Below are 24,387 nucleotides of genomic sequence, written 5' to 3'. Positions count from 1 at the left end.
TGCACGTCAGAGACAATCTAGTGGTTTTCTTTGAGTTTGGGCAAATGGGGACAATCTAATGGTTAATATAATACTATTAAATATACATTCTAAGATATGGAGTATCGTTACACTTGGAGCTGTGCAATCAAATGATGTATACATTATAATAATGGACTAGCATCCACGAAATCCATATTGAGGGCCGTTGAATTGGCCGTCAATAGTAGTAGTTCTATAATTTTACTTAAAATTAATTAGTTTTGACCAAAACTAGATTATTGCCACCGAACATAAAGCTCTTTTCTCGACCATGCATCGGTCTTCGTAAACAAGATTTACTCTCTCTCTTTCCTTCGCTGCAAGAATTCACAAAGCTGCAGCTTTTAAATAGTAAACGAGTTGCAGAGAATTTAGCTCAACTCCCACTTGTGAACTCCCCATCATTTTTGGCACTTGTTTTTTCGAGCTACCGGAAAAACCACGAGGCACGAGGTATGAATAAAATATTACTAGTATTTTTCTTCTCTTCTTCTTCTTTTTCTTTTTCACCCCCTTCACTTCAAAATATCGTTGTATTTTGAATCTGTCTTGCAGTCTTGTACTGCTGTGAGCTTTTTCTTGCATGGTGTTTGTCTGAATCTTGTTTTGGTCGACTCAGTTTTTGATTGAGTTGAATTTTTTGGTGGGATTATACAGTTTGTGTTTGCAGTTTTGAGTTTCGGATGGTTTTGCATTCTTCCATTTTCTTTGTCGTGTTTTCGCAGCTTTAGTTGAATAATTTCAGTTTAATCTCTGTGATCTCATGTTTTTTCCGACAAGATCTGATAAAGATAATTATTTTTTGTTCTGACTTCCAAATTTAAGTAGCTAAAGCGAGCAAAGAGGTGAAATTTAATAAGACGGTCTTATTTTCTCTTTCTCTCTCTCTCTCAAGTTCATGATTCATGTCATGTGGTGGCTTGGCCACCACATGTCTCAGCTAACTCTTTTATATCTGAGTGTTTATTGACTTTATTGCTACACACGCATTCCAATTTTGCATCAAAGATTTGGGATGTTTAGTTCATGATATTGAGCTAAGATTTGAATCAATTTTTATCTAATTCAATAATCTCTGTTTTTTTGTTTTTCCAGAGCTAGAAGATGGTGGTTTGAGACTGGATTTGCCATAGAAAATGCCATCATCTTCTTGGATCACCACACTTTCTTGCTCTAGCTCTGTGTTGCAGTCATCAGGCAGCTCGCCTTTTCAATGGCTAAGATTCATCTTTCTCTCTCCGTGTCCTCAAAGAGCACTCATATCTGCTGTAGACATCCTATTCTTGATTGTCTTGCTCTTCTTCGCTCTTCAAAAGCTCTACTCAAGATTCACCGCCACTCGTCATTCAAATGGCGAGATCAGCACTCCTTTGATTAGTAGCAAGACAGATCTTGTTAGAACCAATGTATGGTTCAAGCTAGTCTTGCTCGTCTCGTTGCTTGTTGCAGTCGCTTCGTCTGTTTTCTGCATTCTTGCTTTTAGCGGGACTGCTGAGTTGGCATGGAAGACAGTGGATGGGTTGTATTGGTTGTTCCAAGCGATTACTTACTTAGTGATTGCTGTTCTTGTTATTCATGAGAAGAGATTTCGAGCAAGCACACACCCTTTGACTCTCCGAGCTTATTGGATCGTGCAGTTTGTTGTTTTGGGGTTGTCCTTTGCTTCTGCTCTCACACGTTTGATATCTTTTCAAGAGAGTGGTTCTGAGTTGAGAGTGGATGACATTGGCTCGATTTTCGTGTTCCCTTTATCCATCGTGCTTCTTGCAGCCGGAATCAGAGGGACGACGGGCGTTGAGGTGGCGAGGGATCATCAGTCTGAACCAGTGGTGGATTCAGAAACTCACGAGTATGAAGCCATTTCGGATAAGTCCAATGTGACTGGCTATGCTTCAGCTTCCATTATCTCGAAAACGTTTTGGATTTGGCTGAATCCCCTTTTGAAGAAAGGCTACACGGCGCCCCTCAAGCTCGAGGACGTGCCTACCCTCTCACCGTTTCACAAAGCAGAGCTAATGTCGCGTCTCTTCCAAAAGAACTGGCCTAAGCCGGAGGAGAACTCGAAGCACCCTGTTGTGAAGACGCTGGTCCGCTGCTTCTGGAAGCACCTCCTCTTCACTGCCTCCCTCGCGCTGCTGAGGCTCTGCGTGTTGTACGTTGGGCCCACATTGATCCAAGGGTTCGTAGATTTCACAGCGGGGAAGGGCACTTCCGCTTATGAAGGATACTACCTTGTGTTAATTCTGTTGGTTGCCAAATTTGTTGAGGTTTTGAGCTCACACCAGTTTAACTTCCACACACAGAAGCTCGGGATGCTTATCCGTTCCACGCTTATTACATCCTTGTATAAGAAGGGGCTGAGGCTGTCTGGCTCGGCTAGACAAGCTCATGGTATTGGACAGATTGTGAACTACATGGCTGTCGATGCTCAGCAGCTGTCGGATATGATGCTACAGCTCCACGCGCTGTGGCTTATGCCGATGCAGATGTTGGTGGCATTGGTCATCCTTTACCAGTATCTTGGCACTGCAACTCTGGCAGCAGTGGCCGGGCTCGGCTTGGTCATTGCCTTCGTGCTGTTTCGTACCAGGATGAATAACAGGTACCAGTTCCAGATCATGAGGAACCGTGACTCGAGGATGAAGGCCACAAACGAGATGCTGAGCTACATGCGTGTGATCAAGTTCCAGGCTTGGGAGGAACACTTCAACAAGAGGATTCAGTCGTTTCGAGAGACTGAGTATCAATGGTTGTCCAAGTTTATGTACTCGCTCTCGGCTAACATCATCGTGTTGTGGAGCACGCCGGCTCTGATCTCCACCATCACATTTGGGAGTGCGCTCCTGCTTGGCTTCCCGCTCACTGTTGGCACGGTCTTCACGACGACCTCACTGTTGAAGATGCTGCAGGAGCCGATCAGGACGTTCCCCCAGTCGATGATCTCGCTCTCTCAGGCCATCGTCTCTCTGCAGAGGCTGGATAGGTTCATGACCAGCGGGGAATTGGTGGAAGACACGGTGGAGCGCGTTGAAGGGTGCAACAGCGACATTGCTGTGGAGGTAAGAAACGGGACGTTTAGCTGGGACGACGAGACCCGGGAGGAGGTCGTGAAGAATTTGAATTTCGATATAAGGAAAGGGGAGCTTTGTGCCATTGTTGGGACGGTCGGATCGGGGAAGTCTTCCCTTCTTGCAGCGATTCTTGGTGAGATGTTCAAATTATCTGGGAAGGTACAACTCTACTAGTCTTTTATAATAGCATTCTAATGTCTTCATGCAATTTTCACGTTCATTTGATGCTCGTATATTGTTGGTTGGCCGTTGCATCTAATGTTTTGAAGAGTTTTAACATGATCATGTAACTGCGTTTTGTATACGTAGGTTAGAGTGTGCGGTACCACTGCCTACGTTGCCCAGACCGCATGGATCCAAAATGGGACGATACAAGAAAACATATTGTTTGGTTTGCCGATGAATGGGGAGAAATACAAGAAAGTTCTCAGAGCTTGTTGCTTGGAGAAGGACATGGAGATGATGGAGTTTGGGGATCAAACGGAGATTGGAGAGCGTGGTATTAATCTGAGTGGCGGCCAGAAGCAACGGATTCAACTTGCCCGAGCTGTTTATCAGGATTGTGATATTTATCTTCTTGATGATGTGTTTAGCGCTGTTGACGCTCATACAGGATCAGATATTTTCAAGGTACTCGATCTCCCTATAACGTGCATCGTGAGATTGCTTAGTAGTTGAGTACTTTGGACTCGTTTTGATCAAGAGTCGTGTTGAGGCGTCGCCATTCTTTACTTGCTAGTAATGTTTGTAGGTTGATCTCTCTTTTGCAGGAATGCGTTAGGGGGATTCTTCGAGACAAGACTATTATACTCGTTACACACCAAGTGGACTTCTTGCATAACGTTGATCAGATCCTAGTATGAAGAAAGCCTTTTCACTTGCAAATAAAACTTATTCTAATGTTATGAACGTAAGATTTGAACTCCATTTTGGCTTCTTGAATCAGGTTATGAGAGAAGGCTCCATCGTTCAATCCGGGAAGTACGACAGGCTACTGGATTCTGGATTGGACTTCACGGCTTTAGTCTCTGCCCATGAAGCCTCCATGGAACTCGTTGATGTGGAGACGAAAAACGATGACATCGTCTCCCCAAAGGTGAAAACACAAAGATCTTTCAAACTAGGAGATGCAAACGGTGATAGCAACTCTCAAGAGAAATCCGAGCATAACAAGGGAAGTTCCAAGCTCATCAAGGAGGAAGAGAGAGCGACTGGGAAAGTGAGCTTGTCTGTTTACAAGCGATATTGCACGGAGTCGTTTGGATGGTGGGGGGTCGCAGCCATGCTGTTTTTCTCCTTGGCGTGGCAGGGGAGTCTGATGTCGAGTGATTACTGGTTGGCGTATGAAACTTCAGATGCAAACGCGGATTCGTTCAGCCCTTCCCTCTTCATCTCAGTATACGCCATCTTTGCAGCAGTCGCCTTCGTTTTAGTCCTCGTGAGGAGCATCTTTGTCGCGGTTATGGGATTGAAGACGTCCCAGATTTTCTTCGTGCAGATTCTTCGTAGCATCCTCCATGCGCCTATGTCGTTCTTTGACACAACGCCCTCCGGAAGAATCTTGACGCGGGTAATTAAAGATGCTGAGAAAACCACGAGTTTGGAAAGCTTGAGATTCTTACATTGAGAAACTGATCTTCATCTTTGGACTCTTGCAGGCATCGACTGATCAAACCAACGTAGATATCCTGATCCCGTTCTTCACGAGCATCACCCTCGCCATGTATATAACTCTGCTCAGCATCATAATCATCACGTGTCAGTACGCTTGGCCAACCATTATCCTCGTGATTCCTCTTGGCTGGCTGAATTTCTGGTACCGGGTAGGCCTTCCTCCTCTCCTATTGTCGTATGCTACGTTGGTTTTCTCTTATTAAATCGTGCGAGTACGTGTTTCTTGTGGCTTTTCAGGGGTATTACCTCTCTACATCTCGTGAATTGACTCGACTTGATTCCATCACAAAAGCACCTGTCATTCATCATTTCTCGGAGAGCATAACCGGTGTCATGACGATCCGCTGCTTCAGGAAGCAGGTGAGCTTCTGCAACGAGAATGTGAATCGTGTAAACGCTAATCTGCGCATGGATTTCCACAACAACGGATCCAATGAATGGCTTGGATTTCGTCTGGAACTATTGGGAAGCTTCATCCTTTGCATGTCTGCATTGTTCATGACAGTCTTGCCTAGCAGCATTATTGCACCAGGTTAATTTCTTGCCTCGAATCTTGATCAAATTCCTGCATTGGCCTAAGCAAATAAGCATGATTTTGGACTAGAATAATGATACTGCTACTTCTTTCTATCACTACTTTAATGTGTTCCAATCTGCGTGAATCTTGCAGAGAACGTCGGTTTGGCTCTCTCGTATGGTTTGTCGTTAAACACGACGCTGTTTTGGGCCATATACTTTAGCTGCTTTTTGGAGAATAAGATGGTATCGGTTGAGAGGATAAAACAGTTCACCATCATACCATCTGAGGCCGAATGGAGGAAAGAAGATTCCACCCCTCCGTCTAACTGGCCGACGCGTGGTGATGTTGAGCTCAACAACGTGCAGGTACGCTGTGATTTATCATGCTCGTCGTTTGCTGTAATCTTTGAATGCTTTTGATGGCAAAACAATGAGGGCCACGCCCAACTAGGGAATCGAGATAACATGTTTCTCTTCTTCTGTTAATCTCTCTGATGAAATGGTGGAATCTTGGATGGAACAGGTCAGGTATCGCCCGGATACACCTCTGGTTCTTAAGGGGATCACTCTGAGCATATCCGGGGGCGAGAAGATCGGAGTTGTTGGTCGGACAGGAGGCGGGAAATCGACGTTGATCCAGGTTTTGTTCAGATTGGTTGAGCCATCTGGTGGGAAGATCATCATTGATGGCATTGATATTTCGGCACTAGGGCTTCACGATCTCAGGTCCCGCTTCGGAATCATCCCTCAAGAACCTGTTCTTTTCGAAGGAACCGTGAGGAGCAACATCGACCCGACCAGCCTCTACTCAGACGACGAAATTTGGAAGGTAGCTAGCTTTTCTAGTATTCGTAAAGACAATAGGAAATGATGCACAATGCTGTAATAGAGGATCCGACTCGTCTCTTGCTGTTATATATATCCGTGCTGAAAAAATGTTGTTGTGCAGAGCCTCGAGCGCTGCCAGCTCAAGGACGTCGTGTCTTCAAAACCGGGGAAGCTCGACTCAGCAGGTAATCAGCTCTCGTATCCACATCAACGCGTCCTTGTCGTAGGTTGACGAGTTCTGACAAAGCTTTTGCTCATTGCTTATCTCCAGTTACTGACAACGGCGACAACTGGAGTGTGGGGCAGAGGCAGCTCCTCTGCCTAGGAAGAGTGATGCTGAAGAAGAGCAGACTTCTATTCATGGACGAAGCAACCGCGTCCGTTGATTCTCACACGGACGGGGTCATCCAGAAGATCATCCGGGAGGACTTCGCCTCGTGCACCATCATAAGCATCGCGCACAGGATACCAACGGTCATGGACTGTGACCGCGTGCTGGTCATAGATGCAGGTTCGTGTTACATCTTCTATTTCTCGTATTTCTGTTCATGACATCCCGACTCGCATCTTTATATACGTCTCGTAATAGGGCTGGCCAAGGAGTTCGACACGCCGGGGCACTTGCTCGAGAGGCCGTCGCTGTTCGGGGCGCTGGTGCAGGAGTACGCGAACCGGTCAGCGGAACTGTGACGAGACAAATCTGCAGTCAAGAAAGTGATAATCAAGGTTTCATGGGTAGATGACATTTTTGGTGTTGGGAGAGAGGGATTTTGCTAGACCAGCCTAGCTAAGTATGGAGGAAATAAGGGCAGAAGGCAGTTGGCAACATTCATTGCAACTGTTCTTGTATAATTATATTCAAAATGTATGTATGTCAGGATTCCGAGATAAGTAAATTGATAATTAGCCTTTGCTAAATTTTAGCAAAATATAGTTCCTTCTGTTTGCTTTTCTTTCGGTGGTGCCTTACCATAAATCCATGTTGCTTTAGTAGATTATTAAGATGTGTAAATATACTCTTGAAAATATATAACAGAATATGTCGGTCTTTATTTATAGGGGAGTCTCTCATGCTAACATTCATACAGTACGGATCACTCACATATTTTAATAAGTGTTCTATTATAGTATGTGAGTTGTCAGCAAAGTTTGTACGAGAGGATTTGTGTTATTGGTAAACAAAGTCTCCTCAACATTTTTTTTATTAATATAGTCTTTTATTCTAATATTTAACAAGTTATTATTAGGATCATAAAATTTATATAAATTATTTAAAAATTAACTTTCAAATTTTATTTTCTTTAAATTCAAATAGATGAACAAAAGAACTAATCGAATTTTGACTCTCATATACAGTAATTTGTATATATTTAGAATCCTGATAATAATTTCTGAGTTTTTTCGTAGAATGAAAAAATAATATTAAATGGTGACAAGACAACATAACCCTCTAACCATATACTAGTACAGTAGTATTATATCAAGAAGTTGGAAGGTTAAGTTGGACTTTTCCGTATTTAGAAAGAATTAGTTAAGCTTTGTAAATCACTAGTTACAGTGACGACTTATTTAGATTGGAATAATACGCAACGTATTGTTAAACCCTAGCCCCCTTTCTCCAAAAACCCTAATTTCCGCAAACCAGAGGCGAAAGCACAGCAATGGGTGGTTCGCGGCGGAAGTACAAGCGATCAAGGGCGAAAGTACAAGTGGGACTGCCGAAGAAAAACCCCCACATATTCAAGCCGGCGTTCAATCTCCCACCGAAATTGAAAGCTCTGCTCGACCCCCTCTCGAAGTGGGATGAGAAGGGCAGCGTCATCGAGAATTACAAGTCGTTCGGCGTCGTTTCCAATCCCAATTACCTCGGCGTGCGGTCGCGGACGCCTCACATCGTCGAGAGTGATGATCTCCAGATGCCTCCCGACAGCGACATAGCCGTGTCGGAGTTCGACCCTATCGACAGCGGCAGCGACCTCGAAGAAGATGGTGAGTGTTTTCGCCACTTTGCTCCTATATCTTTCATTCCTTTATTTATTTATTTATATTTATTTACTTGGTGTTTGATTGTTGGATTAGCTGTAGTTGAAGATCATCCCAATTTGTGTTTGCGATAAAAGTTCAGCTCTTCGATGTAGCAGTAGGTTTTACCGAGTAAAAGGCATATATAGTGCGTTTGACAATCAATCAATGTGATGTTTAGAGCAAGTAAACCTAGCTAATTGCGAGTATAATTACATTGTAAACAATCTGATGGGATCTTGTTGGGGCTGCAATGTACAATGGTGGAAAGCTATTTGGACAACGGCACAGAAGGGATGCTTAATTGCAAAAAGCTAGTTTACGTGTATCGAGCTATTTGTCTCAAAGTCGTTGAGATAATTATATAGATGACCTTCAGTTTCTTTCCATTGTTGATGTAGAAATGATGCACTGTGACCACTATATTAGGGAATAGGGACCATTTTCTTGTACAGGAATCCTTGAGCCTTGTCTGGTTTAATGTGCCTTTAACTTTAATTATATCTTGACACTCTAGAGGTAGATATTTAGGCGATGTTGAAGCATAAAATATCATAGGTTTGATTTTGCCTGCCATAACATTCATTGGTGCTCTATGAACGTGACAAGTAATATCTTTGCTGTTTTAGGGTTGTGTTTCGAGTGAGTGATGCATACAATAGGCATCTCCGGATTTGTGTTTTTGTTAGAATGCTGTAGGTTTCTCTTAATAATGACAACTGTAAGTTTTTCTGAAGTATTGACCAATAAAACTCATTCTTCATGCTTTTGAACTGTGTTCCTGATCCGTCTGGAACAATTTAGATTTGAAGTCGGCATTGGGAAAGAAGCGGACTGATGGCAAGCAGCCTTCCCTTCAACCGCTTACAGCCACACAACGGCTACATGTCAGTCGCCTGGTAGAGAAATATGGTGATGACTATCAGGTGAGAGAGAGAACAAGTGAGTCTCCTGTTAATAGATGTCTGTAGTTGGATTATTTTATCTGATGCATTTCTTGTTTGGCAGAGCATGTTCATGGATATCAAACTAAACAAGATGCAACACTCGGTAGCAACACTCGAGAAGCTATGCAAACGGTATCATATATACAAAGATAAAAACCCGTTGCTCGTGGGCACAAAGTGATCCAAACAACATAGCTCGTTGCTGGCTTCAGACCTGTCTCTCTTAGTTTATTTTGGAGGTGTTAAAAAATCATATGATGTATTTATTTCACTTCGGGAAATGCATTAATTTGAATGAACAATACAACTACCGAAGTTTTTCAATACAAACATGTTTCTTGACTAGATTGCTTTATATATGCATATGCATTTTCAGACAAGATCTCATAAACAACCAAAAATAGATGTCTAAAAAGAACTTCTCCACGATGCTCTAGCTAGCGATGGCCCTGAGCTCAGATGCCCGTGAACAGGCGGCACTGGGACTCCCAGTGCTCCTTGGTTTGCTTCACCCTTTCTCTTTTTTCGGATTTACGCCTTTCTGCCCAATATTCTGGGCAACTGCTCAAATTGTAATCAATAAAATTAGGCTTTAAACACTTAGCTTGATTGAATCAAGCCATCAATTATGACAGTAGGAGATTGATTACCTTCGGCTCAATAGAATATGCAGTTCTTCCAAACGCACTTTAGCTTCATATACTCCATCCTGAATTGAATGTATGATCAAGAAATTATTGGAATGGTATAGATGGAAGACAGATAAATGAGGAGAGGCTATACCTCTCGACATATTGCACATTTCTGATCGCGGCTTGCTGCCTTGAGGCCATCCACGACGCTCACTGAAGCAGCTTTGCATGCGCACAAGTAACAGAACATGTGACCACAGGCAAGAGAGATGGGGTCAAACAACGTCTCCTGTAGATAACATGAGCATCGCATCATTCAGCAGGAGGTAAAAGTGTTGCGCCAAATTAATTGATAGCATGGAGCAAGAGATGTGCAACTGACCAAGCATATGGAACAGGTCAAGTCGATGTCAAGCTTTACCGAGTCAAAGAGCTCACAATAGAGAGACGGCTTCCCATCATTTAGCTTGAGAGAGCATCCCTCAAAGAGTGCAGTGGAGTTTCTTGAATTGGGACGCGATGCTCTGAGATTTATATGGAAAGCCATGAGCTCACAGAGCCATGGGGACTGAAGGATCTCAATGTGCTTACTTTGAGCTTGTGACTTGAAGGCTTGGCCTTGCTTAGAGTAGTGAACCTTGTCATATTTCTTGAGTATTTTGCGCATTGCAATGGCATTGATGATGGCGTAGGTGACCAAGTCGCGGCCTTCTTGAGTGAGCGCAGTGTGATTCCCCTTGACCTTACCTTTCAACCAGATCACACACTTGCTCAAACCAGATGATAAGTGTATCTGCAGCAATCTCTGGGCTCTTGCGTTGAAGAACCCCACTACTGCAGACATTTCCTCAAGAAGTGAAGGGAAGAATGTCCCATCACAAACTACACAACACACCCAATTTTGGTAAATGACTAACAATTACATAAAGATGAGATTCTTTGCTTTGGTGGTGTATTGCATATATAAGAGTAGTCTCTATCAATAGTGGAAGATGATGAATTACCTTGTTATGAAGAAAGCTATGTGCTTTTCTAATGTCAACTACACCTACAACATGTGAGCAAGCACCCAAGTTCACCAAACTATCTAATGGAGTTTCTTGAATAACCAAGTCCTAATTTTGAAATGCTCCCATATCTAAATTCCACCTGAAATAACTATTAGGAAGCGATGATGCACTAACACAATACAAGAATCTGCCAGCTTTCAGCCAAACATACCAGAAAATTTATCTACGCTCAAATCAACAGAATTCTATCGAATTTCACCTAATATTAAACCGTAAACGGAAAATCGAAAAAAAGAAAAGATATACCACCCAAATTCAAGAAGATAAAAATATTTTTTTAAAAAAAGTGAGAAAATAAATTGAAGATTGAAGTAACCTGAGCAATGCTGTGGGCAAGTGTGAGAGGCGGCATCGCTATGATTGTTGTGATCAGCAAGGAAAGCTCCATCCAAATGAGGCTGTTTTCTGCATCTTTTCAAGATTTTCTTGAGTTTCTTGAAACCAACCCGTGGCAATTTCTTCTTTTCCTGCGCCTTCATGTATTCCTCGTATTTCTTGCAGAACTTCATTTTTCCCACGTTAAATAAAATACCCTACGCTTTTCAATTCCTCCTAAAATTAACCTTCTGTCTCTCTCTCTCTCCCTCTCTCATAAAATGATATTGAATGTGAGTGATCCCTGTATATATATATATAGATTTTAGTTAAGAAACTCTCTCTCTCTCTTTCTCTCTCTCACAGAAGAAAATGATGTGAATGTGAGTGATCCCTATATATATAGCTTTAGTAGGAAAATCTCTCTCTTTTTTTATGGGATGTACATATGAATATATGATGAGCCAAAGTGTGAAATCAGCGTGTTAGCAGTAAAGTGCGGCTTAATGACGTGTATTAAAGGATAGAAATCACTGAAAAAGTCAATTTCTGATTGAGAAGTTCACGCAAACTGGAGCCAAAAAAAAGGTGGTATTTGAGACAGTTGTTTGTGAATTGTGATGCATTCAAATTTATTTTCCTAATTTATCACCTCTAACTTGTAATGTGTATCACAGTTTTCCTTGGGAGACAAGCCAACAAAGACTAAATATATTTATCGTTACATGCGAATAAATATATTTATCATTTTTTGTATGAACACACTTTCTCTAAAGATTTTTTGTATATACAATGGCAAATTTATTTCTCCGTAACTTTAATTCTGGGAACTCATAAATGTATGAAAATCACATTATCATAATGATTTTGTAATGAAATCATGAAAGTTGTCGGCTTAAATAAAATCAACTGTCTATATTTGTGTAAATACTTAATTTGACTAAAGAATAGAGATTTAGAGATCCGCCGAGAATTAAAAACTTAACCAGCCTTCATATATATGATCCGAGTCTTATGAGAAATACTATACTACATGCCTTATATGACCATTCATTTATTATTATTATTTTTATTCTTAATGCCTCATAAATTGTTAAGATTATTTAAATTATAAATTATATAAAAAATTAAAGTTCAAGTAGTTATTTTTATTAATTATTTGAAGCTAAATGGATAACGAACAAATTGAGCTTTAATTTCTATGTAAATTATAATATTATTAATTTTAATAACAATTTATTAGATATTAAAATTAAATAAATATATAAAATCAAAAAAATAATATTAACGCAAACGATGCTCACATATAATACACACCATAATATTTCTCATTATTATGATCTTTATTATACATATATGGCAAAGTGACTTTTGCAGTCCCTGAATTTTTTACATAATAGTTTTATTGAACCATCAATATTTAATTTTAATTTATTAAAGGACACGCCAAACGGGGTAAATATCACCTTGCTAAGTTTGCGCTTGGCAATTGGAATGACGTATTAATGTGGATAGTACAACCGATTAAAGCATAATGATAATTTAGCATTTAATGAATTTATTAAATAAATCCAAAGATATAAAGCGTATCGAAAAGTTTTGGCAAATATAATTAAATGGCGTAAGCATGTAATATGACTTTTTTCTATGGCTGTGGTCCTGTGGAGTTCCGGAATTCTTCTCTAAGCCTATATTTCTCTAATTTGAGTAAATGTTTCTTTGCTATTTTTATAGACTAGCAAAGAAAAAAAAAAATAGCCCTATAATCGGTATTCTTGGTGTAGAAATCACATGTGGCGGCAGCTTCTTTAATTGTGTGATGTTGGCCTATAAAAAGTCATAACTACGATATCGTGAATTTTCTTTTTCGATTTTATTTTTATTTTTAATATATATATATATATATATATATATATATATATAATTTGGAAGAGGGAGAACGATGAGTTTGAACTCTAGATCCCACTGTTAACAGACAAGTATTATAAAATATTTTTTTCTATTTGTCGTGAATTGGGCAAATTATTTTTTAGATCTTCATTTCCATATAGTATTATTTTGTTTCATCTTTTGAGCAAGTTCACATGTTATCGGTACCTCAAAATTTGTTTCCATGGGTAAAATTAATTTATTTCAATGTGTGAATTTTAAAATTATTTATAAAAATGACATGAAATTTAATATATATATATATATATATATATATATATATATATATAAGGGATAATAACGCTAAAATATATGAATTATTTATAAAAATGTTCATCGTGTGCAAAATCAGATAAAAATGAAAGTTTGTGTATTTGGTGGCATAATTTTAAGTTCATGTGCATCCAAAAAAGTGTGAAAGTTCGTCTATTTTGAGGCTTTGACGCAATTATTCCTTTTCACAAATATTCATAAACTACAATTAACCAATAATATTATTAAAAAATATGCCTAAAAAACAAGCTTAGGCTTGAGCATCTGCAGTCATCTAAATGGGTGAATTAGGATCGTACAATATTTCACATGACTGAGAGTGTCTTAAAAAAAAATATTTAATGTGCTTAATTCTTCAAGCATGCCGAGTGCAACGAAAAGCCAACAGTATAAATTCTTTATTTCTAATCACCTTTAAGAAAATTATCAAATATTTTTGCTCTCAATTACAGATTTGACTTTACACCTTGTTGCAATCATGTTAAATTAAGCCTCGGGCCTCCAGCTAATGGAAATGACCCAATGGTTTTTCTAAGCATAATTTTGACTGGTTATCTTAATAATTTGATTGTTGAGTATCAAATTATATTTATATTAATCTTTGATGACATGCTATTGTTTCAGAATTTGTTATTTGGTTTTGGAAGCAAAGTATCTATTGAATAGGTCAGAAATGACAAATCCAAATTACTTGACAAGAGGCCCGTAAATTGTGTTTCAGAGGTGTTTACTTTTTTCGATTGATGGAGTATATATTTGAGTAATTTTATCATTTTTTTTATTTTTTTTTATCAGTAAAATTAAATTTTTTTATAGAGAGCAATTTTATTTTAAATGTTAAGATTTCTTCAATCTTATCATTTTAGTGAGATATGAGTTAAATAAAATTAATTTAAATAATAAAATGTGTATTAAGAATATTTGGGATATCTCAAAATTTTAATTTATCTTAGTAAATGGAGTAATTAATTATTATTTTTAAAATTAATGACTCGTAAAACCACGAACTTTAGGCATATTCTGATTTTAACATTTAACAGAAGATTCTGCCTATAAAACTACGAACTTTGGACATGTTCTTATTTAACTTTTAGTAAAAATTCTGTCTGTAAAACCACGAACTTTTAATTATTTTTGATTTTAACTATGTGAACAATATCCAGGATACATACATAGATTTAATTAGCATACATTTTACGTAATTGTAATTAAGGTAGATTTAATTAATTTATTTTTTTAACTATGAAACGACGTCGTTTAGCATTTATTAGCCACATCAGTTAGTAATAAGCTATGTAAGATTAAAAAAATTAGATTTTTTTAAGGTTTAAGTGGCAAAACTAAGGCACCCAGGGACTCTCCTTTGTGAGAGGTCTAAAGTTTAATCCTATATGCGTGCGGATAGTTTTCTCACTGTTATGTGGGTAGTAATTCTGCTTGTGTACGGATAATTTTCTCACCTTTGTATGGCGTAGAGATCTCGCCTGCTGTCTACGTATAAGTTACTTATTTGAGATACTTCTTGTAATTTAAAAGTAAAGGTTCTGCAATATTTCATAATTAAGATTTAGTAACCCAAATTTTGAACGCAATTCCCTTATTAAAATTTATTTAAAATATTAGTATTAAATTGCATTAAATTATAGTTATCTGGTCGTATGGTGTGGCTGTCTGCACTAGCCACTAAGCTAAGTCTCCCAACATATATATTGAGCTGAAAAAGCCAAAGTGTTTATTAGCAGTTTTATATACATAAAAAGGAAAAAAAGAAAAAAAAGAAGAAGAAGGTGCTGAACTAGTGTCATGATACATGACCACTTTGAAGTGTAACTTCCCATGTTATAATTATGAAATTCTTTCTTTGACTAAATGTATTATATATCAAAACGAACACCATATATATAGTGAGTGGTTTTGGGTTGTTGAAGATCATCCTTATACTACTGCCACCAAAATATAAAATATAGACTTAATACGATAATCATGTCATTTCTTATGAGTGGAAAACTAAATAATTTTTAACACAGCCAAACACTTGAAAAAATTACTAATTTACTTCACACAATAACTAAATGGTTGACGCAATAATTATAGTCAGAAACGACTCATGCTTACTACAGATTAAATTTTACTCTTTTAATCTCGTGTTCTCTGTCTCACTGCACACCATGTTACTGCAATAATATTATCCAACACAAATATCAAAATTTGTATAAAAGAGAAACTTAAAAAAATATATATATAAATAAAATACTATCACTTTAAATCTCAAACTATTTTTATATTATAAGTTATATTTTGAATTATGAAAAATATTTTTTTTAAAACATCAACAATCAGTTTTATATCAATTGCATCATTCGTGTATTTTCTTGGCTGTGAAAATTTATCATGGCTCAACGAATGCCACATTGTATTTAGATTTTTTTTTCTTTTAAATTTATATTGTACACAATAATTATATACCTTACTAATTGAAAATTTAAAGAATAAAGAATAACTAAAAGGTATAATTGATATAAAACCGATATATCAAGATTTAAAAAATATTTTCATTAATTCAAAATATAATTAATTCTGTAAAAATAGTTTAAGATTTGAAGTTATCCTTACCAAAATAATAATAATAATAATAATAATAATAATAATAATAATAATAATAATTATTATTATTATTATTATTATTATTATTATTATTATTATTATTATTATTATTATTATTATTGCAGTCTGCTCCATATGATCGTCTATACAAAATATCTAAAATCGTCTTGAAAAATGTAGACTTTATTTTCAATCATGATATTATTGTTCCACCAATTACATTAATTCCCTGCAAATTTTAAGATATTATTTTCCATATTATAAATAGATGTGTCTTTGACGAAAACCCTTTATAGTGCGAGAGGGATAATCTGTAAAATATTCTAAGACCACTAGCTTTTGTCTACCACTCAATTTATTCTACTACAATATTGATGTAATTTAGCCTCAAACAACGATCCTCTTTTTATGTTCATTTTTTTATTTGTATTCAATTAATTGTGGAAATATTTTAGTGTTAAAATCAGCGTGATATGAATTCCGTTTTTATAATATCAGGATTTTTTTTTTCATTTTTTAAGTTTATTTTGTAGTATGTCAAACGCAATTTTACCTTATCCGCAAACATTTAAAGATAGTGCAGCATAGGCTTAATCTTTACTTTTTCTTTTTAGATTTGAGGATTTTAATGAGTCCAATTTAGCACTAGTATTGAAACAAGTTGACAAGTTGATCTTTTATTATTACCCACGTTTCGCGTGGTGCTCTCTACATATACCTTGGACCTTCACTAACGTATGATATTTATCGAAATTAAAAAATAAAAAATTGAAGAATATAATATAATAAAATAACACGTATACTTGATTTTTTATTTTATTTTTCATTTTGAGTTGATAACATCTAAAGTTGATATGATACAACATAAAATAGAATATTCATCAATTAAAGCCGGTTTCAAGAAATTGAGAATTTTTTTTGCGAATTGATTTTTGTATTGTAACATGAAGGCACTTGCACATAAATGCACAAGAGATAACCATTGACAAAGTAATCTTAAGTCGAAAGATTATTTCTAATCATAGAATCAGAATGTATTTAATGTAATGCTTTTTCTTTATTGCTATATAAATGGAGAGATGATGACATAAACGTGTAAAAATCATATGTCAAATTGCCACGGCAGTACTTTTTATAGTATTAAATTATATTATATTATACTAGTGTATTACCCGTCGAAATTCGACGGGCACATATTTTCTTGTAATTTATATATTTTATGTTATTCTTATGATAATTATATAAAATAATTTTTTATGTAAATTATTTATATAATTAATTAAATTAAATTAAATTAGTAATACATTTTAAATTATATTAATCTCAACAACTTTTAACAATTAAATTATTAATTTTGTTGAGATCATAAAAATACCCATTAGTTTTCATATGAAATTTTATAAAAAGTTGACGCTAAGAAAAAAAAAGAGAGTAGAAATACATATAAATTTGACATAGGTATGATGGAGGATTGATTTGTTGCATTTGTTGTTACAAGATTTATTAATTTTGTTCAATTTTTTTTATTTTGCCTTTTGACCATAATTTTATATGGAGTTTGAAAAATCATAATTGAATTGTGAGTATCATATAATTCCGAACTTCTAAAAGCATAATTAATTATGAAAATAATCTCGCCTGATATTTAAAAGACCATAACTGATTTATCGAACATCGTATCATTTGGAGTTTTAAGACCAACCAAGCTGTGGGCATCATCTCGTCGCAAACTTGACAGATCACCTCTAACTTCTGAGCATCATCTTGTCTGAAACTTGAAAGAGAATCATTTCGTCTAAAACTTGAAAGGGCATCATCTCGTTTGGAGTTTTGAGCATCATCTCATCTAGAGTTTGAGAGAGCATCATCAAATATGAAATTATATTCAACCATGACTCCAATTGTCAACTATCTAACAAACATAACTCTAACAATTTAGATATTTTATTTATATATGTAATTTTATTAGTTCAAACTCTAGAGAGAAAGGAAAGAGAAGAGTTCTTAAAGTAGTAAAAGAGAGAGCGTGTGCTTTATTTCATCATCGTAGGTATTTATAGGCATTACAGTCGGGGTAAAGTAGTAAATTCGTCTGTTCATCTATTCTGCACGCTCGCCATTAAACTAAATAAGGCTATTATTAGATTATAACTTGTCAGGTCGTTGTCCCCTAATTACAGAGCTGGATTCTGTCCTCATCATTCCGCTCTGTCTAGTAGCTCTGGACTTCCTTCCTTGGGGCAGACTTTTACTCTTTGGCTCCGCTCTGCTAAGTAGCTCCGCCTTCTGGCGAATTGTCTCTGGCGTGTGGCTCCGCGCTCTGGCGCCAATAGCTTAGCTCTGACTCTGGATCTGGCGATTTGGCTCTGGCTCTGACTCTAATGACTTAGCTCTGACTCTAGATCTGGCGACTTGGCTCTGGCTTTGACATTAATGACTTAGCTCTGGCCCTCTGCTGTGGAAGCTCTGCTCTGGTTAGCTCTGGCTCTGGCAGCTCTGGTCTAGAAGCTCTGCTCTGGCAACTCTGCTCTGGTTAGCTCTGGCTCTGGCATCTCTGCTCTGGCTCGCTCTGGCTCTGGCATCTCTGCTCTGGCCTCTGCTCTGGTTAGCTCTGGCTTTGGCAGCTCTGCTCTGCTCTGGCTCTGGCAGCTCTGCTCTGGAAGCTCTGCCATGGCAACTCTGCTCTGGCAACTCTAGCTCTGGCATCTCTGCTCTGGCAGCTCTGCTCTGGCCCTCTGCTCTGGTTAGCTCTGGCTGTGGCTAAAAATCTAGGTTATAAGTTTCCATTGTTAAAATTCTTTACAAAATTTGTTCTTTCTAAAATAATAATCATTCTATATTTAAATAGTGAAACGCGTTATTAAATTAGGAAACTAATTTAATACTTACCATAGGCGTGTAGGAAGAATCACGGCAAATTCGGAAATGGAGGTATCAAAACAGAGAAGTCGTCGGTGGGGTGGGGGTCGACGGCACGGTGGACGAATTCCAGGGCTCAGCAGTGACTCGTCGGCGGACAAATCATGGGTTTAAGAGTGGAAACAGAATCGAACTAATTAAGGAATGGAAGAGGGAGTCAGAGATGAGGCGGAGCAACGCCGCCCTTAGGACGGCGGCGACGCCGGAATTTGGAGGGGGAGAGAGGCGGGCAGTTTAAGGGGGGAATTATGGCTCGATTTGAGTGTGCAATCGACTTTAGAGAGAGAAAAGGATTGAGAGAAGAGAGAGACAGTGAAGGGGGAGACGACGCCGACCGGATTCAGGGACGGCGGCGATGGGGTGAGGAGGAGGGAGGCGTGACTTTTGTTTTAAAAGTAAGAATGAGAATATATAGATTGGATTCTCAAATGCCACGTTGGAGATTGAGATTGAAAAGAAAGAATTTAAGGCCTGCAACGTAGGCTAAGGCCTAATCGTATTATAGAATAGATATTATTATTATTATTATTATTATTATTATTATTATTATTATTATTATTATTATTATTATTATTATTATTATTATTATTATTATTACTCCCTCCGTCCACGAAATGAGTACCCATATTTCCTTTTACGTCCGTCCACGAAATGAGTACCCATTTTCCTTTTTGGCAAGTGTACCCCACACATCTCTTTAATTAATACACTCAAAAAGTGAGACCCTTAAACTATTTACACTACACTCCATACATTTCTTAAAACTCGTGCCGTCCACAAATGAGTACTCATTTCGTGGACGGAGGGAGTATTATTATTATTATTATTGTAGTAATGGACGAACAGAAACAAATAAAGTTTGGAGAAATGAAAAATATATTTTTCTTCCCTATATAAGTAAAATGTATGGATTTATTTTATAAAAAATAAAAATAAAATTTTAATTATTTTGATAGACATAAAATAAGATTTTGTTTTGAAGTAATCAGTTTATAGAATTTGTGCCTTATTATGCAAACATGTAAATCAATGACCGGACCCGTTTATAATTTACATATACGTGCATGTCTCAATTCAAACTTAATTTAAAATTAATTTTATTGAAAATTAAGAATATAAATATTATATATATATATATATATATATATATATTCATACAATATAATATATTGCAACATATACATATAATATGTACGCTATTGAGAAATATAAAATTAATAACAAATATACATCTAATCACTAACATTCAATTAAAATAATTTATCGTATATAGATTATGATTTTTTTCTTATCAGACATGTAAATCTAATTTTTATCTAGAAAAAATAAATAATACTATAATTTATTAATTTAGATTATATGTAATGTTAATATTATTATTATTATATATATATTATTAATTATATTTATAATGATTATTGAATCTTTATAGAGAATGTAATAGTTAATTAATTAATAAATGATGAAGATTATATATGGCAAATTTTGAAATAGTGAGATTTTAGATATGCCACATAGGTTAAGGCTTAATCCTATTATATAATAGATTATATTATCAACACTGAATGAGTGGATTTATAATGTGGCCTAACTTTAATGTATAATGAAGTTACTTTAATTAATCCCTTTTTACTTTCTTGTGGCGGCTTCAAATTCAGCCTTCTATACTCAATTACTGTTTATAAAATTTTAGTCCACATACAAGGAAATGAACCAAATATATTTGTCCCCTCAATTTTGAGTACTAGTATTTGACTCAGTGTTAAGCAACTGATTCAACTTATTTATGGCATTTGAGACTTGGTCACTTAAATTTAAAAAATCTGAAACTACATCATATAGAAAAATACAATGAAAGTTAGTAATATTGTATTTATCAAAATTGTTCGAAGTGGATATAAGTCAACTGAGTTGAATGCATATTTTGCACCACCAACATGTCCAAAGGTTATTAAGAAAGTGTGACAAGTAGTTGGATAAGTTATATTTGATGAGAATGTAAGTTGGAATTCAGAAACAAATGGAAGATGACAAAGATGATGATCACATTTTTCATATATACAGGCAGATTTTGGAGGGCTAAAAAGATAATTACAAGAGAAGGAGAGTGAGTGAGGTTGTAGTCAAATACCCATAAACCTGGCTGCCTGAGACTGCCAATGCTGCTTTGCCTCCTCAACTCTCTCTGCTTTCTCCGTCTTGCGCCGTTCTTCCCAATACTCAGGCCAACTATCCAAACAAACTCTCAAATTTAATTGAGTGGGAATCAAACTAACTGGATTTATATACATGAACATGGACATGGACATGGTACCTTCTTTTTAATAGGATATGCATTTCTTCCAAATTCACAGCAGATTCATACACTCCTACCTGACATCACCAATTCATGAATGTTGGAGAGAGAGAGAGGGAGCAGTATAGACATGAAGTTGCAAGTTACCTCGCGGCATACTGGACACTTTTTACGCACGCTAGCCGCCTTCAGCCCGTCCACTATGCTCACTGAACTAGCTTTACACGCACACATGTAGCAAAAGAGATGACCGCAGCCAAGAGATACGGGATCAAATAATGTCTCCTGAGGAAAAAGGGAATATGGCAAGGTGTGATAATGTATGTAAAAGGTGGGATTTAGGAATTCCCATCAAGAAAATAGTTTTCACTATTACTATAATCAGTGTAACCTCTCGTCTTTGCAAGGGCAACACATAGCATATGTGAAGATATTTGCACAAATAAGATCTAAATCGGTTTGCTTTACTCACCAAGCATATGGAGCAGGTTAGCTCAATGTTGAGCTTGATTGAATCAAAGAGCTCAAAAGACAGAGATGGCTTCCCATTGTCGAATAGGAGAGAGAACCCCTCTAATTGTAAAGGAGCATTTCCCATATTTTCTTTAGACTCTCTTACATTTATGTGGAGAGCCATAAGCTCATAGAGCCACGGTGATTGAAGGACCTCAATCCGCATGCTTACAGCACGCGACTTGAAAGCTTGACCTTGCTTAGAATAATGAATCTGTATTACACAATCAATCTAAAATGTGTAAAAACTTTCATATCATCACTTATCATTGAGTTTTGGTAGGTACCTTGTCGTATTTCTTGAGCATTCTGCGCAAAGCAATGGTGTTAATGGTAGCATAAGCTATCAGATTTTCACATTCTTGAATCAGCTCAACGTCGTTTCCCAGTAATCTAACTCCCAACCATAAAAAGCACTTGCAGCAACCCGATGGCAAGTGATGATCAAGCAATGTCCGCGCTCTGCTATTGAAGAATCCTACTACTCCAGACATTTCCTTGAGAAGCAGAGGGAAGAACGTCCCGTCACACACTAACACATCAGAACTAGCATCAGAAGACGAGAGCGAACAAATGGACCAACAGAATATCACTCATTCCATAGCAAACACCACAAACAAGATTTACTTCTTAGATTCAGCAAGCAGCCAATATATATGTTGAGATTCAAAAAATAGGAACTGTATACGGATGTCTGAACAAACCATTAGCACTTCATTTCAAAAGGGAAATATACAGTTAATATAAAACCACCATATTAACCTTCATGCCACACATTACTTGATGATTAATTCATCTTAAATAAACTACCATATTTAGTTTCAAATGTACCAAATCCTAAATCTCCAATTTCGGAACATCCCACGAACTTAAAACACAAATCAAAATGTACGAACAAACCAAATTATACTACTCTTTAATCCTACATTAATGGATACTAAACCTCACCCCAGCTCAGATCTCACTAACTCGAAGCCATTATCCCAATTAATGGCAGCAGAAATGATCGTGATGTTTCTAAGAATCGAAAAATTAGTCAGCATCAAACCTTATACCAAACTAGTTGTAAATAAACCATGATTCATCATCAAGAAAAAAAAAATTACATTAAAAAAAATTATAGCTAAATTAAAGTAAGGACCTGAACAGGGTTGTGGATCAGCAGAAATCCCATCAGCATTATCTTGATCGTCATGAACAGCAACAGTATGTGAACTGAGCTTTTTTCTGCAACCTTCCAAAATATTGTTGAGGCTCCGGCAACCAATCCGAGGTAATTTCTTCTGCCCCAGCGACTGCATCATCTCCTCGTATTTGATACAGAACTTCATTCTCCCAAATTTAGCATTAAACTCTATAACGAATGTCTGATTTTCCTTGTTTTCGCCAAAGCGAAGTAATTAAACACAAAAACGGAGCGAAAAAAGTAATCTGAATTATTGGAGATAAGGAAAAAAAAAAAAAAAAAGGAACTGAGGCGAGCTGACGATTTGAGGAAAGAGAAAGGCGAAGGTGGGATTCCTCGTCACAGTTTATAATTTTTGTCTTTTACTGCAAATTGGTGATTTATTTAAATATTCACCATTATATATGGAATGTTACTTTGCCTATCTTAATTCAATTTCCAATTTTCAAATATTTATAATATCGGTGCCGCGTTAACAAAGACGTACTTAACGTGAATAACTACAATATAGAATATAAATATTATTTTTAATAATTTTTAAAAAATTGACCCGGCATGTTACACCAATGTTTGTTTCAGTTTACAACCTTTTTCTTTTAACTTGGATATAGGCATGATACCCTAGTGTGTGTTTCATTTTATCAATATTTTTTTAATAACTTGATATAATAAGGCATGTTACACTAGCGTTTGTTTCATTTTTATAAACTTTTCCCTTATAACTTGGTATAACAAGGCATGTTACATCACTGAGTGTTTGTTTTCTTATGCCTAATCTTTTTAGTTGTTTGACTTATTTGGCAACCTTTCTCTGGTTGACTTTAATTTTTCGTTGCTCGTTGGTTGAATTTAAAATATAAGAGCTTGAGACATGTGATTTGTATTTATTTGTTCTTGTGATTTGATAATATAGAAAAAAAATGGAAAATAATACAGTAGATAACATGTTAATTGCTAAAATGATAGAATGAATTTTTAGGGTACTAGATATTTTGATCGGGGTGGGATAGGATAATTTGGGAATTTACGATAAAATCGAATAGGGTATTCAATTTGAATCCAATTTACGATTTTTTTTTCTATTTTCATGTAAAAAATTTCTTATATAATTTTAATGGAGTAAGGAATTACAGTATTATATTTCCAGTTGAAGATTTTTTTCTTGGATCACAAAAGATTATGTGTATTCAAATGCAGCACGGTCTCTTCAATTCATTTAGGACGTGTTTGGTGTCTTGGGTTAGATATAGCAATATTGATTAGATCCAGTTAGATAAGCTAGTTAAACAAAGATTAATTAGTATTGATTTTGTGTTTGACTCGTAAAATTAATTACCGCGTTTAACCAGTTTTCTGTTTGGTACTCAATGTTAAAATTAGATAACAATATATCTTACCCATTATATCCCCAAAATAATTTTGTAATGACAGAAATACCCTCATCATTTTCATTAGTCTACAGCTTCGGTTGCAGTGTTTCTTAACCCACCAACTGTTTGTTTTAATGCCTGAATGGTTGCTCTTGGTAGAAGATCGTAAGGCACCTCCCAATTCCAGTTTTAACACAC

General features: G+C 36.5%; 4 protein-coding genes across 4 annotated transcripts; 2 read left to right on the top strand and 2 right to left on the bottom strand.

The window, feature by feature from the left end:
• On the top strand, positions 1–7,169 carry LOC131000444 (ABC transporter C family member 4). Its single transcript, XM_057926352.1, has 12 exons — positions 1–474; positions 1,117–3,251; positions 3,402–3,722; positions 3,863–3,949; positions 4,039–4,662; positions 4,751–4,915; positions 5,004–5,298; positions 5,437–5,651; positions 5,809–6,114; positions 6,235–6,298; positions 6,385–6,624; positions 6,703–7,169. The coding sequence occupies exons 2-12, from the start codon at positions 1,158–1,160 to the stop codon at positions 6,801–6,803; spliced, it is 4,512 nt and encodes a 1,503-aa protein (XP_057782335.1). The 5' UTR covers positions 1–474; positions 1,117–1,157; the 3' UTR covers positions 6,804–7,169.
• A 335-nt stretch (positions 7,170–7,504) lies between these two features.
• On the top strand, positions 7,505–9,427 carry LOC131000443 (uncharacterized). Its single transcript, XM_057926351.1, has 3 exons — positions 7,505–8,102; positions 8,940–9,061; positions 9,144–9,427. Exons 1-3 carry the CDS (start codon positions 7,775–7,777, stop codon positions 9,261–9,263), a joined length of 570 nt encoding a protein of 189 aa, XP_057782334.1. The 5' UTR covers positions 7,505–7,774; the 3' UTR covers positions 9,264–9,427.
• On the bottom strand, positions 9,323–11,584 carry LOC131000442 (E3 ubiquitin-protein ligase NLA-like). The gene is made up of 5 exons (XM_057926350.1): positions 11,101–11,584; positions 10,097–10,596; positions 9,866–10,003; positions 9,733–9,791; positions 9,323–9,643 (listed from the first exon to the last, which is right to left on the bottom strand). Exons 1-5 carry the CDS (start codon positions 11,291–11,293, stop codon positions 9,538–9,540), a joined length of 996 nt encoding a protein of 331 aa, XP_057782333.1. The 5' UTR covers positions 11,294–11,584; the 3' UTR covers positions 9,323–9,537.
• Positions 11,585–20,784: 9,200 nt separating this feature from the next.
• LOC131000441 (E3 ubiquitin-protein ligase NLA-like) lies at positions 20,785–23,242 on the bottom strand. The gene is made up of 6 exons (XM_057926349.1): positions 22,775–23,242; positions 21,921–22,165; positions 21,593–21,847; positions 21,268–21,405; positions 21,139–21,197; positions 20,785–21,053 (listed from the first exon to the last, which is right to left on the bottom strand). The coding sequence occupies exons 1-6, from the start codon at positions 22,962–22,964 to the stop codon at positions 20,948–20,950; spliced, it is 993 nt and encodes a 330-aa protein (XP_057782332.1). The 5' UTR covers positions 22,965–23,242; the 3' UTR covers positions 20,785–20,947.
• Between the last annotated feature and the right edge of the window lie 1,145 nt (positions 23,243–24,387).

The sequence above is a fragment of the Salvia miltiorrhiza genome, chromosome 8, assembly GCF_028751815.1.
Source record: "Salvia miltiorrhiza cultivar Shanhuang (shh) chromosome 8, IMPLAD_Smil_shh, whole genome shotgun sequence".
Lineage (NCBI taxonomy): Eukaryota > Viridiplantae > Streptophyta > Magnoliopsida > Lamiales > Lamiaceae > Salvia > Salvia miltiorrhiza.
This window is presented reverse-complemented; position numbering and strand designations above follow the sequence as displayed.